We start from the raw sequence: 14,885 nt of genomic DNA on the forward strand, positions 1-14,885 counted from the left end.
ACATCTCTCTGGTTTCAGATGCGCAACCTCAGGGGTCGCAGCAAGGCGAAGAAGAAAACTACCGGGGAAACGGAAGAGGAGAGGGAGAACATGTCCCCTCTGATGGAGACGGAGATGGACAGGTTGAGGAGGAACTCAAAGGAAGAGGAGGAAGAAGAAGAAGAGGGGAGGAAGAGCAGGGGCAGCGTAAGGAGCGAAGGTGGAAAGGAGAGTGAAGAGGATACACACCATCAAAGGGGCTTCTGGTTCTTATCGGGGAGCAGGGCTTCTGTCGAGGAAGAGGAAACCGACGTGGACGAGATCAAGCTGTCCGAGCTGGAGGAGTCGGTGAGATGGACAGATGTGTGCCGGAGAAGTGTCGGGGGGGTCAAGGAGGAGGGGAAGACAGAGGAGAGGATCAAGCAGCAGCTGTTTTCAGGCGTCTGTTGACACATTGGGCACAAAGCAGGCGCGGGGGGGGGGGAGCTGAAGCCTGTTTATAGGATCAAAAACAATGCCTTTTTAAAATAACTTTTTGTTCGTCTGGAGTTTCTTTTTGTTCCCCTGACAACCCAGATGTAGTCATACTGTTCCTGGTCCTGATGTGCTGTTACCTGCACTGTTGAGTCTTTGAGGTTGTAGATCCCAGATTTGGGAAAGTGTTGTGCGTTCTTCTCTGCTTTGGGTCACTGTTGCTATTTGATGTGTTTGATTATATGAAATGAATCTGTGCAAGGCTGATAGAGAACCACCTCCAGTCCACGCCTGAATTCTCTTGTTGTATTTTAATACTTTTCTTGTAATAGGAACGTTAAAAAGGGAGTTTCACTGGGCTCGCTGTATTTTTATATATGGAGTATATAATTAAAGATAGAAACAAGAAAGGGACAAGTCGACAGAGTATGAAGTACACGGTTGGAGCACGACTGATGCATCAAATTTAGCTTATTATAGATTTGTATCTATACCGGCCTAAGTAAATAACTACGAAATTGCAGACTTTTTCTTCAAGACATACTGTAGTTTCGTCAACAGTAAGTCTATTATTCAATTCTAAAATATTTCACTCGATGAAGTATCTTCACCACAACTTTATATTCAAATATCGACCAATTTCATAATTATCAGACTTTTACAATTCTCTGTATCGGCCGGACTCTTCTCCAAAATGTAAATGGTGTTTGGTCGAAACAATAATGTTTAGTGAGTTCAAAAATAATTACAAAAACGTATTCTGTCACTGGAATCTAGTTTTCTCTGGCCTGATTTTGGGATAACTATCTCTGAGCTTTCCTCACCTCAATACAATGATGTTAAAAGCTTTTCTGCTCACCACCTAAATAGAAATCACATCTCTTATCTGAAGCTGTGATCTAATAGTTTACAGAACACACCGTTTCTTCTTTAGAAAGCTGTTCCTATGAAGACTGATTAGTTGTCGGTCTGTTTATTTTCCAGAGTAACAGGGAAATTGCTTTCCAACTTTTTTAAATGCTGGAAGACAGACCATAAATGAGTTTACTTGATTAGACCACAAGATGAAAGGAAACAAGCCTTTTGTAATTCAAGAAAACTGACCTTTTCCTTCTTTGAAAAACGTGTAAATTAACAATCAACTATTTATTTATTATTTCCTGGACCACCTGTGTCGTGTCTCAGTACATGTGAGTCTTTATATAAAAGTGGAGGTCAATAAAGTGTTTGAAAACAGATTGACTCAATTTCCTTTATTTCCTCTAAATCTCACGTTACCGGCATAAACTGTGTTCTTCCTACGAGGAAGAAAAGCAAAAAACCACTCAAAAGGGCCGACAAGAAGCTCTCTGAGGGATGTTCAGTGATCCAAGCCAATCAGAGACCACCTGGAGCTTCTATTACAGTGCACCATGGGAGACGCACTGCACCCTGGGACCAGAACCATTTATGGCTACGTAGATGTGTGTGATTGAGTTACAATGTATGTGAGATTGGCACACTGTCTGCATGCAAGGGTGTGTGATGGAGTAAAACATGCAGGGGCACGTGCCAATACGTGGGAAATTGTTGCTTTTCTTGAAACACTAAAAATACACTGAAGTTAGCATGTGGGTAAAATGTGAAAAACAACACTCCAATGCAGTCAAAGTCATCAGCCAAACAGCTCTGCAAATAAATAGCTCCGAGTTATATATAAACCATAACACTACTTAAACACATGATAAAATAGATAGAGATAAATCAGTCTTTCCAACACGTATGTAAAGTGTAAAATAACAGATTGCACTAACCCTCTTTACCATAGAGACTTTGAAGACATCTGTATGGGTATGGCGCTTATTTAATGAATTGGCAAGAGACATAAGATTGTGAATTAAATATGCATACAGTTTGTCTGCCTAAAAAAAAAAAAGACTCTTTTGGCTATGCAGCTCAGTCTGTAGGTATCTTGGCTTGGAAACTGAAGGTCGCCGGTTCAAGTCCCGCCCGGCCGGTCGAAAAAATTAAAAGTGCGTGGACTAGTAGCTGTGGAGTTGCCAGTGTCCTGGGCACCAAACCTGTGTGTGTGTGTGTGTGTGAAGCTTCATCTGTCTTTTTCTTAAATTATTGTTCCATGACTTGCTCGAATAAATAAATTGTTGCCTTAACATTAATGTGAACAATTTGGGTCAGTCAGACTAAACATTATAATCTATTCAAGTAGAACCTCAGTCAAGCAATTATAGGCTGGAAATGAGATCAGATATGAAGATGTGTAACAGCTGTGTGACAGTGTGTCTTTGTTGTTAGAATATTCAGCAAAACAGTGAGCTTTTCTAGACACCAAAGTAGAGATTTTACAGTCTGTTAGTCAGTCCTCTTTTGTCGATGATAGGAAATAAAACTCATTGTGTTTGTGAGTCAGCTTGTAGTTGCATAGTGGGTGGTCCCAGTGGTAAAGCAGATCAGGCACAGGTTGAGGTAGCTCGGGATCCGTGAGTGAATTTCCTCCGGCGCTCATAAATGTTTTCATTCTCGACACACACGCAATATCCTCCCCCTGAAGATTGCAAAGGGTTCTACCACCACTTCTCAAAGAGGATTCTGTCTTTCGGGAGTCCGAAGTCTAGGAGGGTTTTGGAAAGTGTTTCTATCATGGGCGGGGGTCCACACAGGAAGCACAAAGTCCTCTGCAGGTCCACATGAGAACGCAGCTCCTCCTCTGTGATTCTCCCACCTGAGGAGAGACAAGGAAAGTCAAACAATGAATCAATGCTCGGCGCGGCGGCGGCACCTAGTCCTCTCTCGTCTGCCATGTGCAGCTTTGATAGAGTCGTTCTACATGAAGGACAGATTCATCAACAGAGAGAAACTGTGGTAGAACGTGACAGTCAGTAAATCATCCCTGCTAACAAATAAAAGATATGCGTGTAGATATGTGCGGTTCGAGCATTACTTACAGTTGATAAAAGGCTGGAGGTGTGAGTCAACATCTGTGATCTGCTGCGTGACGTGGAGGTCACAGGAGAGCTTGTCGGGGAACTCCAGACACGCAGCGATGATGGAGCTCTGGGAACAACACAGGTCGTAGGTAGAGTTTCTCTTATATAATGCATACTGGGCACACCTGCTCGTGTGTACAAGACAAACGCTTAGACACTGTTGTGTTTGTCTAGCTATACCGAAAGCTTAAAAAGAAATCCTCAAATTACTCTGCAATATATTCGGAATATTAGTAATATAACTAGGAATAGGTAGTATATTGATACAACTGCAAATTGTTCTACTTGAGATATAGTTAGTGAGCATATTGCATATTGCAAACATCACAAACACATTTTTAAAGCTGCCGGCATAAAGGTTGCTTTGCGTTTTCTTCTCTTGATCTCTCCCTCTCACAGACACAAAATATAGATACTAAATAATAAATATAACAAACCATTAAAACAAATAAAATACTGCCCGAAGACTGTATTTCAGATGAAACAGAATATATATATTGTGTGAAATCAAACTTAAAAAACTAGCATACTTATATATCATAAACAGCTGTGTTCCCCTTTAAATTCAGCTACGTTTGATAGGATGATCCCACTTGTATAACCATATGCATCATAGAGTTAAATCAAACAGTATTTAAATCAAGAGAATACTTCCTGCATAGGTTTAAATATAATATATTATATTATAATAGCCATGTCACCTAGACTTAATTCCAACAGTGAAAACCAACACACCTTGAAGAGCAGCTCCTGGGTGTTCTTGGCGCTGTAGCAGAGGTGGGCGGAGCCTATGTTTAAGTCCCGCCCCCCTGAGGCCTGGTTGCGATGCAGCAGATCTGAGGTGTGCAGCAGGATGGAGTACAAGGGGTTGATCCCCACACCGCCCGCCACCAGCAGCAAATCAACAGAGGGGTCAGAGGGCGAGGGGTCGAAGAAGAAGTCCCCGCCGACACGCATGGCAACCTGGGAGCCCACTGTACACTGGGGGGGGGGGGGGGGGGGGGGGGGTGAAGAGAGGCTGATGAGGAGAGAGCAGCAGACTGTGTTGACTTGTTGTCTCTTTCCCAGCAGCTGAAATACACCTTTTGACATAAATAAATACAGCATCGCTTCACCTACACCAAACACAGGCCTCAGGAAACAGACACTTTCAGTTCAGCGTGCAAACACACAACAAGCCTCAGCTGAGTGTGGGGAAGAGAGATTTCACAAGTGGCGCAGAGAAAGCTCTTTGAAGTCAAAAAGAGCAGTAAATACGCCTTCATCTGCTTTTGTGAACACACACACACACACACACACACACACACACACACACACACACACACACACACACACACACACACACACACACACACACACACACACACACACACACACACACACACACACACACACACACACACACACACACACACACACACACACACACACACAGCTTGCATTCTTAATCTGCTGCTGTGGTCCCTACACTATCCCTGCTCACTGAGAGGAGCCGAAGCGCAGTATCAAACAGTCCCGGAGCAGAGAGCTCAGGATGCTCAAACACATCACTTCGCTTTCTGAGACTTATTAACACGAGGCGAAGAAGCTCAAAGCTATTTATTAGTCCCGTCATCAAACACAAAAGCTGCAAACAAACAGGCAGAATGTAGGAAAGCGCATTGTTCAAGTTCACACTACTACAGTTAAGCACAAAGGATGCTTCTATATCTGTATTCCTTTTATCTATGTATTCACACAACCTTTATTTACCTCGTTTATTCACCATCGTTCTTACGTCTGTAAAGCCGTTGTGTCCTTGGGCAAGACACTTCACCTGAACTTGCTCCTGTGGGTATTGTCCACAGTACATGACCATTGCATGTATATGATATGTGTAATGTGTATTTGTGAAGCGCTTTGAGCATCTGGAAAAGCGCTATAATAAATATAAGGAATTATTATTATTATTACGTTTGTAGCCATACTATTATTCTTCTGAACTTCTACGCAGGCAGTTTTCAAATTCGCTGACTCGCTTTAAGTAACCCACAGCTGTTACGCAGCACCTCGACAAAAAGGATGAAGCTGATTATGATTTATGTGATTAAATGGACAATTGGGAGAGTATTGCAAGTTTTTAAATGGAACTTTTTAGAACCGGCCGATTGCTTCTGCACGTCAGTCAAATTAAATCCTCTGACATTATCCTTTACAAAAATCACATTTTTAGAAATACCAGTGCTGCGAATGTGTGGCTGGAGTCTTCATTTCGCAACTCTATAACATTCGTAGCATTTCCAAACACCCTGATGGCTCCACTCCTTCTCTTCTGCATTTCACTTTGACACTTTCTCCCTCATGCTTACACAAAATAATCTTCCAAACCATTAGATAGCAATCTGACCAAATGCACTTTACTGAAATATTTCAACTTATAGGAAGCAATCTTTTCCCTGGATAATGACCACTCTATTTCTGATACACAATATCATATCCTGCTTTCTGCCCACTCACCATGGTGTGGATCCAGTGGGCGGGGGGGTGCTTAGCGTATTTGACGGCCAGCTCCACGATGCCCTCCCTCTGCAGCAGACCCGGGCCGGAGCACATGGAGAAACCTCCCACCTTCTCCACGCCGGGGATGAAGAGATCCACCCTGCACATACCACCACAAAACACACACATGAATCCACCCACTTGTTCCATAATAGGCTGTTTAAACACATGCTTATCCACGTATAGACTAAAACCATGTGTTCCGTGTGAGTCTGACAATGTGTGGTACATGATGTAATGCAGTACAGTAGATACAGTCATAGCTGTTAAAGTGAAATGTATATACTGTATATTTAACCTTAATACATAAAAAATCTGTATATTTGTTCATTCAACTGTTCAGATTTTAACTTGTGTCATTTTTATTATTTCTATTCACACTGTTACTACATGTTTAATCTTAATCATATTTATTTTTATATTCTTATTATCCCATGTCTACTATCTGTCTGTCTGTCTTATTCTGTTTCAGACACCTACATTTCCCTACAGGGATCAATAAAGGTCAATCTTATCTTATCTTGGAACATAACATCAATTGTTTTATTTCAGCCATTTTTCTAATGTTTGTGTTCCCGGACAAAGACATTCTTATCGGAAATATAGCTGACTTTTCAGATTATTACAAAGGTTAATTGAAGAGTAGAAAACACGTTGGACTGAGGGTCAAAGTGTGAATGAAGTTAAGGTGGTGCCCTTTGACCTCAGTGAAGAGGGCAGCGTGTTTCAGAAACCAAAGCAGAACAAAACCAGACCAGATGCAGAGTTGCCTTTTAGTCTTTTCAAAATGAAGCGTCCCAGTCTCTCGCACAACGTGGTCGCATCTGTCCGTCAGCGAGCGGTCAGCATTGCTGTTCTCCACCCCCAGAGGAAAACAGCAATGCTTAACAGTCTAATGTTCCAACAACACAAAGAGCCACTGTTACGCATGAGAGAGAGACTCCACAGCCCTCGGAGGCATCATAAATATGGATCTGCCGCACACATATGTTCCACCCACCTCCTCATCCTCCTCCTCTCCCACCTGGAGACGAGCAACTAAACAGTCTCTTTTCCTCAGAAACATTGAAATGATTTCCATACTTTAACATTTCTTATGAGTCGCTACGGAGCAACTGGCTGCTGGTTTAATGTCTCACCACCGCCCACCTACAGTATGGGCTCATGCACATATACTGCTTGTGGAGGGTCCTAATTAACATTGACAACACTGACTGACAAGACAAAGCTATGCCTTCAACATGAAGTACTTAACTTGCTATTAGGGATAATGAGAGTCAATGAAGATTATCTTGAAAACTAAACCATTTTCAAATGTTTTGCAGAAGTCAAAAACAAGACACTGTGCCTCAACTATCTTTCAAGTGCATACAGTGCATAAATTATTACCTACATACAGTATATTTATGAGCTAACTTGTTAATTAAGTCCCCAACTATTTGGTTGCTTATTTGAGTTAAAGCTTTAAATAATTCATGAACTTTCATCCTTCCTTTAGCTGATGAAATATATATCCTGAAAACACATTTCTCTTATAAACAGTGACCTAGAACTGGTTTACAGGCATGCTGTCATGTAGAATTGCAAATTCCTATTAACTGTAAAAGTTTTGGAAGGACTGATCCAACAAAATGCCGCCACCTTGTGGTTACCATGAGCGCTACAGGCAAAATCCAGAAGGATGTTTCATAACGTTTTTAAAATTTTGGTTTGAATTTAGATTCTGATTTGAAGTGAACAGAGACTCGGATAACAGAGGCTTATGTAGATCATCGAGCATGTGTCGCTTGAAAGTATCATTAATGATATTTTTCTAAATATAGTGTGAAGGTGAAGGTGCATGTGGTAATATGGTACTGTTCTATGGAAAAATAATAGTCTGATGACCTGATATAACTGTATTTTCTTTTAAAACATACATTTTCTCTCGAGTCTACTCACCACTGTCCTGCTTTGAAGCTGAAGTCTGGGGGAACAGCTATTCTCAAACGTTTCACCGTCTCCGACTCGTTAATGATGCCACGTACTTCAGCAGGATACAGAGCCTAAGTAAGGCAACACACAGGAACAGAGCAGAGTTTATTTATTTTATTTTTATTTAATCGTTTATTTGGCAGGGACAATGCACAGTAATGAACACTTAAAACATTCAAATGTGTCAAGCGTAACAGTGCCAGATTTAGCTTTGAGCTCATTTCCATCCGCAGTCCCTCACATAAACCATTTAAGAAAATTACATTTTACAAACATAGCAAAAACAAAATACATGATATGCAAAAAGTGCAAAAGAGCAAGAGCAGCATACACAAGTATTTATGACATGGTAATACAATATAGCAGCTACGACATATAAGGTGCAAGAGAAGAGAAGTGCTACATAAAGTGCAAGAGGAGATACCCCTGTGTTAAAGTGCATTTAGCGGTGATTGCACGTTTGTTTGTTTCTCAACCATTCTTTGAGTTGACCTTTAAAGCTATTGAGAGAGGGACAATCCCGTATCTCAGTTGGGAGGCTATTCCAGAAAGAGCTGCCTTTAACGGAGAGGACATTTTGACCAAAAGTGGTCCATCTGCGGTGGACTTCACAGTCTCCTCTGGTTTCTGACCTAGTGCAGCGTCCAGTGTGTGGGGGGCAGTTTTTGAGTGTCAAAACTCAAGAAATTGTGTTTTTCAAGGATGGTACAGTGATGGTAAGAATTTGGCTTCCTATAAACCTAGGATGGGATTTCTCTTCAAATGTTACTGCTAAAAAGTGGCACAAGTAAAAGATAGTGTATATTAATCCAAAAAATAAAAATAAATATGAACTTACATTTTGTCTGTTGTTGCCCGCTGTTCTCTCTAGATGGTCCATCTTTCTTTTGGAGGACATGTTTCTTTTAAAACAAAGGAAGTAGTTTAACCTCAAACATTACACAGTGAGTGAAGAGCCACATGATATTCAAAAACTGCAAGTGGACTTTGCCCTTTCTGCCAGAGAGCAACAACAAACCTAAAAGGGCCAGTGCACCTAAATTACAACTCACAACTAGCTGTGTCTAGCCATGGAGATAGTTTTAGTTTCATGATTCACACTTGTGCTGTTTCCCTGATTTAACAAAAGCAAATAGCCTTTTGTTTGTGGGGCTCTTAGCATTAAAAAATACAATTTATTTTCTTTTAACTATATGGGGTGTAGACAAATGTCTGAGTAGACGATATCTAAAACCTCAACACATAAAATCCAAAAGCAAAATACATCGTAATACCTCTATATGTTTAATTACTTTTACAATTTGCAGGGTTCATACACTTTTTCACCAATGATTTTCAATGATGTTTCCATGACCTTTACCTAATTTTCCATGACCAAAAAAATTACTCTTTCTCAGCGGTACCACTGAAAATGGTTTGCATATGAAACATGTTGTGCCTATCTAAAACAAATCCAATAGTAGGCTTACTAGCTTCTACACGCTAAAGCAACTAAAATCTCTCACCAGCAAAGTACCTCGTCAGTTAAATGCCATTTTACGTTTCATTACTATACGATACACTATTTATTATCATTATAGTATTACTATTTCGGCGATTAGATAACATATCAATTATAGTTGATGCAACTTTAGTTACATTTCCATAACTTTTCCAGGGCCTGGAATTAGCATTTTGAATTTCCACAACTTTTCCAGGTTTTTAATGACCGTAAGAACCCTGCATTTTATAAATATAAGCTTGCCTCTTTAATTAATATTTTACTCTACTTGTACTTATTTTTCCGTTACACTGTCCCCTTTGCTGTAAGAATGTAAATGTTCCCGCTGTGGGACGCATAAAGACTTCTGATTCTGATGTTTGACAATATAGTCCTTAAAGTAAGTAACTCTTTAAGTAAAAACACACTTTTAAAATAACTAACAAGCATTCTCCTGGATAAAGACACACTATAGCTACCTTGTTGTCAGTCCCCAGTGCTTCAGGAGTGAGTAGCCTTAGTAGTAGAACACAATAAAGCCCCAACAAACACAGCTGGTACCTTCCAGAGTAAACTCACCTTGTGGCCTGGCTGGGGCCCAGCAGCCGGCAGCAGAGCGTCCCGGCGGCGGGAAACTGGAGGCTGAAGCTCCGGGCTGCGAAGGACCAGAACCCGGGGACTCGCATCTCTACCAGGGACGACGAAGAGAATTTAGCAAAAACTTTTTAATTCCCACTTGGAAAAAACACAATCATTCTCAGTTCATTTTCGTATGATCAATAATAAAGTCTCTTTAAATTACAGCAGCTGTCATCCAACTTAACCCCCGAACAATGCGGTGTGAAAACGTCACCAAACTCACAGAATAATCTAGTATTCAAATCAGGTAAACGCCCAGAAAGCTTTCTCATTATTTCACTTATTGAAGTTACTTGAATAGACCCTTTCTCTGTTGTAGATGATTGTTGTTGTTTTTTGTAATTTCTATCTGTGTAAACCGTTGATTAGATCTATACTGTGTATGTGTAGGCCTACTATTCAATGTTCAAAAATACTTCCTTTAAATGTTGTACATTGTCAGGTAGTACATACAGCTAAACTGACAAATGTAAGATGACTAAAGACTTAAGTGTTACTCACAATTTCATAATCTAAACTGGTGTTTTTTATATGACGAGAATGACAGGAATAAGAGGTACAAATTGTGACATATTGATAAAAAGCCAAAAGGTATAATAGTGATTTATTTGTGTGTGGCTTGACCTCCCTCGTTGATGGTTGATGGTTAGCTCACATGCTAAATCTGTTAGCATTCCGAAGCCGGTTCGTATTTTCACACAGACACATAACTCTATAGGAAACAACAAGCGGCAGAGAGGCTTTCCTTACCGAGATAAGACGATGTCAAATGGTATTCATATGTATCTTCGTTATAACCTTGTATAATAAGCTTACTGTTACATGACTATACAGTAGTCTTCTTCTTCTTCGTCTTCTTCTTTGAGGTTGTACTACAGCTGGCGTCTTCTTCTAGTAGATGAGTCGCTTTGCATTCAGTTTTTCGCAGTAGCGCCATCTTTTGGAACATGGACCACCAGACTGCCCACTCTTTCTTACAATTTGCCTCATTTGTCTCAGTGGACTTCACAGTTTGTACAGAATATCAGTATGACAATACGACACCCTCTGTCCTTAGACTCTCACATCGTATAAACTTCCGGAGAAAACCCACAGTTTAAAGGGAAAAATGGGAGAAACCTCAGGGAGAGCAACAGAGGAGGGATCCCTCTCCCAGGACGGACAGACGTGCAATAGATGCCGTATGTAAATATGTATTTAATTCTTATTTTCATCCCTTTTTTTTTGTTTGATTAAAAAAAAAGTATCATATTAAATATCATCATATCTTTTTTTCAAGTTAGTTTTTAAGATTATATTTTATTTATTTTATTTATTTTATTTATTTTATTTATTTTATTTATTTTATTTATTTTATTTATTTTATTTTTTGGGCCACATTTTTTTTCAAGCCTCAGTAACTTTCCAACTTTACCAAACTTATGTTTTACTTATGTCTTGTTCTGTCCTCCATAAATGTGTGCTCATCGTGTACATAAAGGTACAAATTCACTCAAAATCACAACAAAACCTATAGGGCGTTCATTATTTAAAAACACATTGGTGGTCCAGAGGTTTATGCATTGGTTTTTCATGCTCGAGGTTCAACACCCAGGGGATGGACATCTTGTATCTCCTGCTATGCTGGTGTTAAATCTGGAGAAATTGTACCCACCACTTTTTCTAACCAAGTGACGCCCATGGCTGATACCAATACATTCTTGTTAGCTTAAAATATTAGCATGTATGTATAACCCCTCCGAAAAGTGTATTTTATGATACCCTGAAGTGATTATCAAGATGTAATCTGTCTCCATCTGCTGGTCAAATAACAATTTGCTATATTGGGATGAAGATGTGAGAACTCAGCTCAGGATTCTAATGTACTTTGGTGAAGCTGGTAAACAAGTTGTAAAAATGGTCAGATCTTGCACTCAGACCCTCCTAATTTAGCCCAGTTTTTATATCCAGCTTGATATTCTAAATGTTATAGTGAGCACTTTTTGATGTGATAAAAGTTTAGTCATTGATAAAATATTGCTTCACTATTAGTTGTTGGGAAACAGGTTTGTAGATTAGTTAAATGTTTGTAACTTACACCTGGTGTGGCTCTGTAACTATGTGAACATAAATAAGTAAATGTAGCATAACAAGTTCAAGGTTTCTCACTCTACTCTAAATCTATTCAAGAATTAGGAGTTTCAGTTGGAGGGTCAATCACTAACATGAGGTGGCATGTTTCCAGGTTGCACTAAAATTGGTTAAATAATGTCGTTTTTGAAAAAAATATTTGACGACAAAGGCTACTTAAGACACTTTCGACAGCATGTATTTATAAAAATCTTTAACTATTTATTGGAACATGGTTAGTTGTCATGCTATATATTGGACAATGCTTTATCTAACTTTAAAACGGTTTACTCTAATGTGTTTGTTGTTAAATGTGGGTATTTCGGAAGTACAAAAAAGGTGAGGCCTGAGTACTTGATGCAAGCCTTCGTGCTTGTTTCTTAACTTCTGCAGTAACAAGGAAATGTTAGCTTTAAAAAAATAGAAGAGTCACAATGACAAGCCTCCAACGTTAAGGTGTAACTTACTAGTTTATGTTAGGGGAGTTTTGGTTTAAAGGTAATATTGGATAATGCAGTTTCACATAAGTCATGCAATTGTGTGGGCCAATTGTGTGGGTCAAGGTTAAGTGTAACCCTAATCAATAAGGCTCCTTATAAGAAGAATAGTCCACCAAATATGTGTGTGTGTGTGTTTGTGTGTGCATAGCTGCATGTTTATGTGATCTTTAGTGTGGTATGAAAATTGCCAGTAAATTGAGATTCCTTTCTGCATTCCTGAAGGTTTCATCGTAAGTGTCTGTTGTTAGGCTCCGGTGAGTTTCAGAGCCTTTACTCACCGTTTAATAACTCAACAAATCAAACAGAAAGAAACGACCCAACAATGCAATCCTTAAATCAAGCACACAATGCAATAGAACGTAACTATTTCCAATCACCAACACATAACTCGGCCTGCTCCACCCAAATTATTGGGAAGAGACAACAGTGTATTTGTTTAGTAGGTACCATTCCTTCTATCTGTTGACCTCTAAAACCATCAGCTTTTGGCTGTAATACATGCAATTGTTGACCTGCATGGTAACCAGTGTTTGAAGAGGCCTTTAGTGTTTGTGCTTTGAGAGAAGGCCGGTAAACCAGGTCTGACCTTATTGTTCTCCTTAGATACAGTAGCCGCTCACTTCCTCTGAAAGGTTTTTGTAAGCTGACTCTACCAGTCCAACTGGCTGTCTTCCTGCCCCTTTTCCCATGGTTAGCACGCCTCGGCTCAACCTGTTGTTCAATGCTGCACAATGACAGATATTTTCAGGTTTATCATGTCCCAAGGACTTACTAGCCAACTAGTCTTATACGCACACGGCACATGTTTGATGCAAGCACACTACCGTCATCACACAGGAAATCACGACCGTAGACAGGCGCACGTATTTTGAAGTGTGCGCACCTGACTCAACATACGTTTTTATGCATTGTTCAGTGAGTCATTTTGGGTTTAGCTTGCTTCTAATTTTGTCTCAGCTTATTGACCTGTAAATAGCAACTGAAATGATGCAGCCGTTTTGAGATTTTTAAACAATTATTGACGTCTATTGCATGTTGGTAATAACTGATATCCAGTTACAAACAATGAATACAACTGTGCTAGTACCCATCAGGCTCCACAATCAAGGATTGACCCCTCATTACAACGTTTTGCAACCAGCACCACTGGTACATGACTTGTACCATATGTACCTACTTGGCCTCGCAGGTGTACACTTGCACATAGACGTTATATATATTTATTGTTATATTGATAATTATTCACATCTGTCGATATGTTAACAGAATGGCTCCTAATTTTGTTGCCATTTTATTTCATGCTGTTACTTAGGTCTTAAAATGTTTTTGTATTATTATTGTCACTTGTGTAGTCTTACCTGCCCAATCCTGCATGTGTTTTATGATCCTTTGCTGTTGCTAAGACACCTGAACTTCCCCACGGGGATCAATAAAGACTTATCTTATCTTACAGTTTTGGTTCTTGTATCTACTATTGACTGACAAATATGATGTGATATTATCCTTGACACCTCCAAATGTTTGTTATTGACTCAGTTCATAGCATCTTGAGCACATGAGAGTAACATTGTCGTTGTTCTTTTTGCTGGTTCACCCTCACAGCTGGGAGAACAAACGTTGAGTATGCAATCAGAAACGGATACAGCTGGAGGGTATCCCCTTATACAATCTCTCCGTCAATATCTCTCTACAACATCACTTTGCTTTCTACACACATTCTCAACATGCCTCTCAGTCTCACTGGGCAAATGCTCAAAGGTCACACTGAGGAAACCCTTGTGACAAAACTGGAACATGTTCAATGAGAAATATAGTCTTGTGGGTGTATTGTGCAACTGTATCTGAAAGATCTTTGCATGGATGTTTTTCTCGATCTCGCCTGGTTGAAGTTAATGATCAACTTTCAGTGAGACTACCTGGGGATTGTGGAAGGAGACGCAGATTCTGAGATATGGGACCGAGAGTTAGAGAGGAAATGCAAAAGTTAGACTTGTTATGATAAGAAGACATCCTGAGATTGCGATTCTGTTTAGTCCAGACATTTGTCTTAATTGTTTATTTTTCAGGTTAAACATCAACAAACTTAAAGCAAATACTTTCATTTGAGAAACTTGGTTATCGTTGCTTTTTTTGACCTACTCAAACTACTCAAACTTGAGTATATATATTCTATATATATTCATATATAACATTTTGGGGGGTTTGCTA

General features: G+C 39.7%; 2 protein-coding genes across 3 annotated transcripts in view; one reads left to right on the top strand and one right to left on the bottom strand.

Moving 5' to 3' along the window:
* The window catches only part of rftn1a (raftlin, lipid raft linker 1a), a 32,083-nt gene extending 30,422 nt beyond the window's left edge, over positions 1-1,661 (top strand). For both annotated transcript variants that reach the window (XM_034094812.1, XM_034094813.1), the window contains exon 10: positions 19-1,661. In XM_034094812.1, coding sequence (XP_033950703.1) covers positions 19-429 — 411 coding nt within the window. In that variant the 3' untranslated portion in view covers positions 430-1,661. The remainder of the gene's footprint in view (positions 1-18) is intronic.
* Positions 1,662-1,691: 30 nt separating this feature from the next.
* On the bottom strand, positions 1,692-10,971 carry oxnad1 (oxidoreductase NAD-binding domain containing 1). The gene is made up of 8 exons (XM_034094814.2): positions 10,819-10,971; positions 10,009-10,117; positions 8,788-8,851; positions 7,917-8,020; positions 5,934-6,075; positions 4,173-4,418; positions 3,396-3,504; positions 1,692-3,172 (listed from the first exon to the last, which is right to left on the bottom strand). The coding sequence occupies exons 2-8, from the start codon at positions 10,113-10,115 to the stop codon at positions 3,015-3,017; spliced, it is 930 nt and encodes a 309-aa protein (XP_033950705.1). The 5' UTR covers positions 10,116-10,117; positions 10,819-10,971; the 3' UTR covers positions 1,692-3,014.
* Positions 10,972-14,885: the final 3,914 nt, after the last annotated feature.

This window comes from Pseudochaenichthys georgianus, chromosome 11, assembly GCF_902827115.2.
Source record: "Pseudochaenichthys georgianus chromosome 11, fPseGeo1.2, whole genome shotgun sequence".
NCBI classification, from domain to species: Eukaryota; Metazoa; Chordata; class Actinopteri; order Perciformes; family Channichthyidae; genus Pseudochaenichthys; species Pseudochaenichthys georgianus.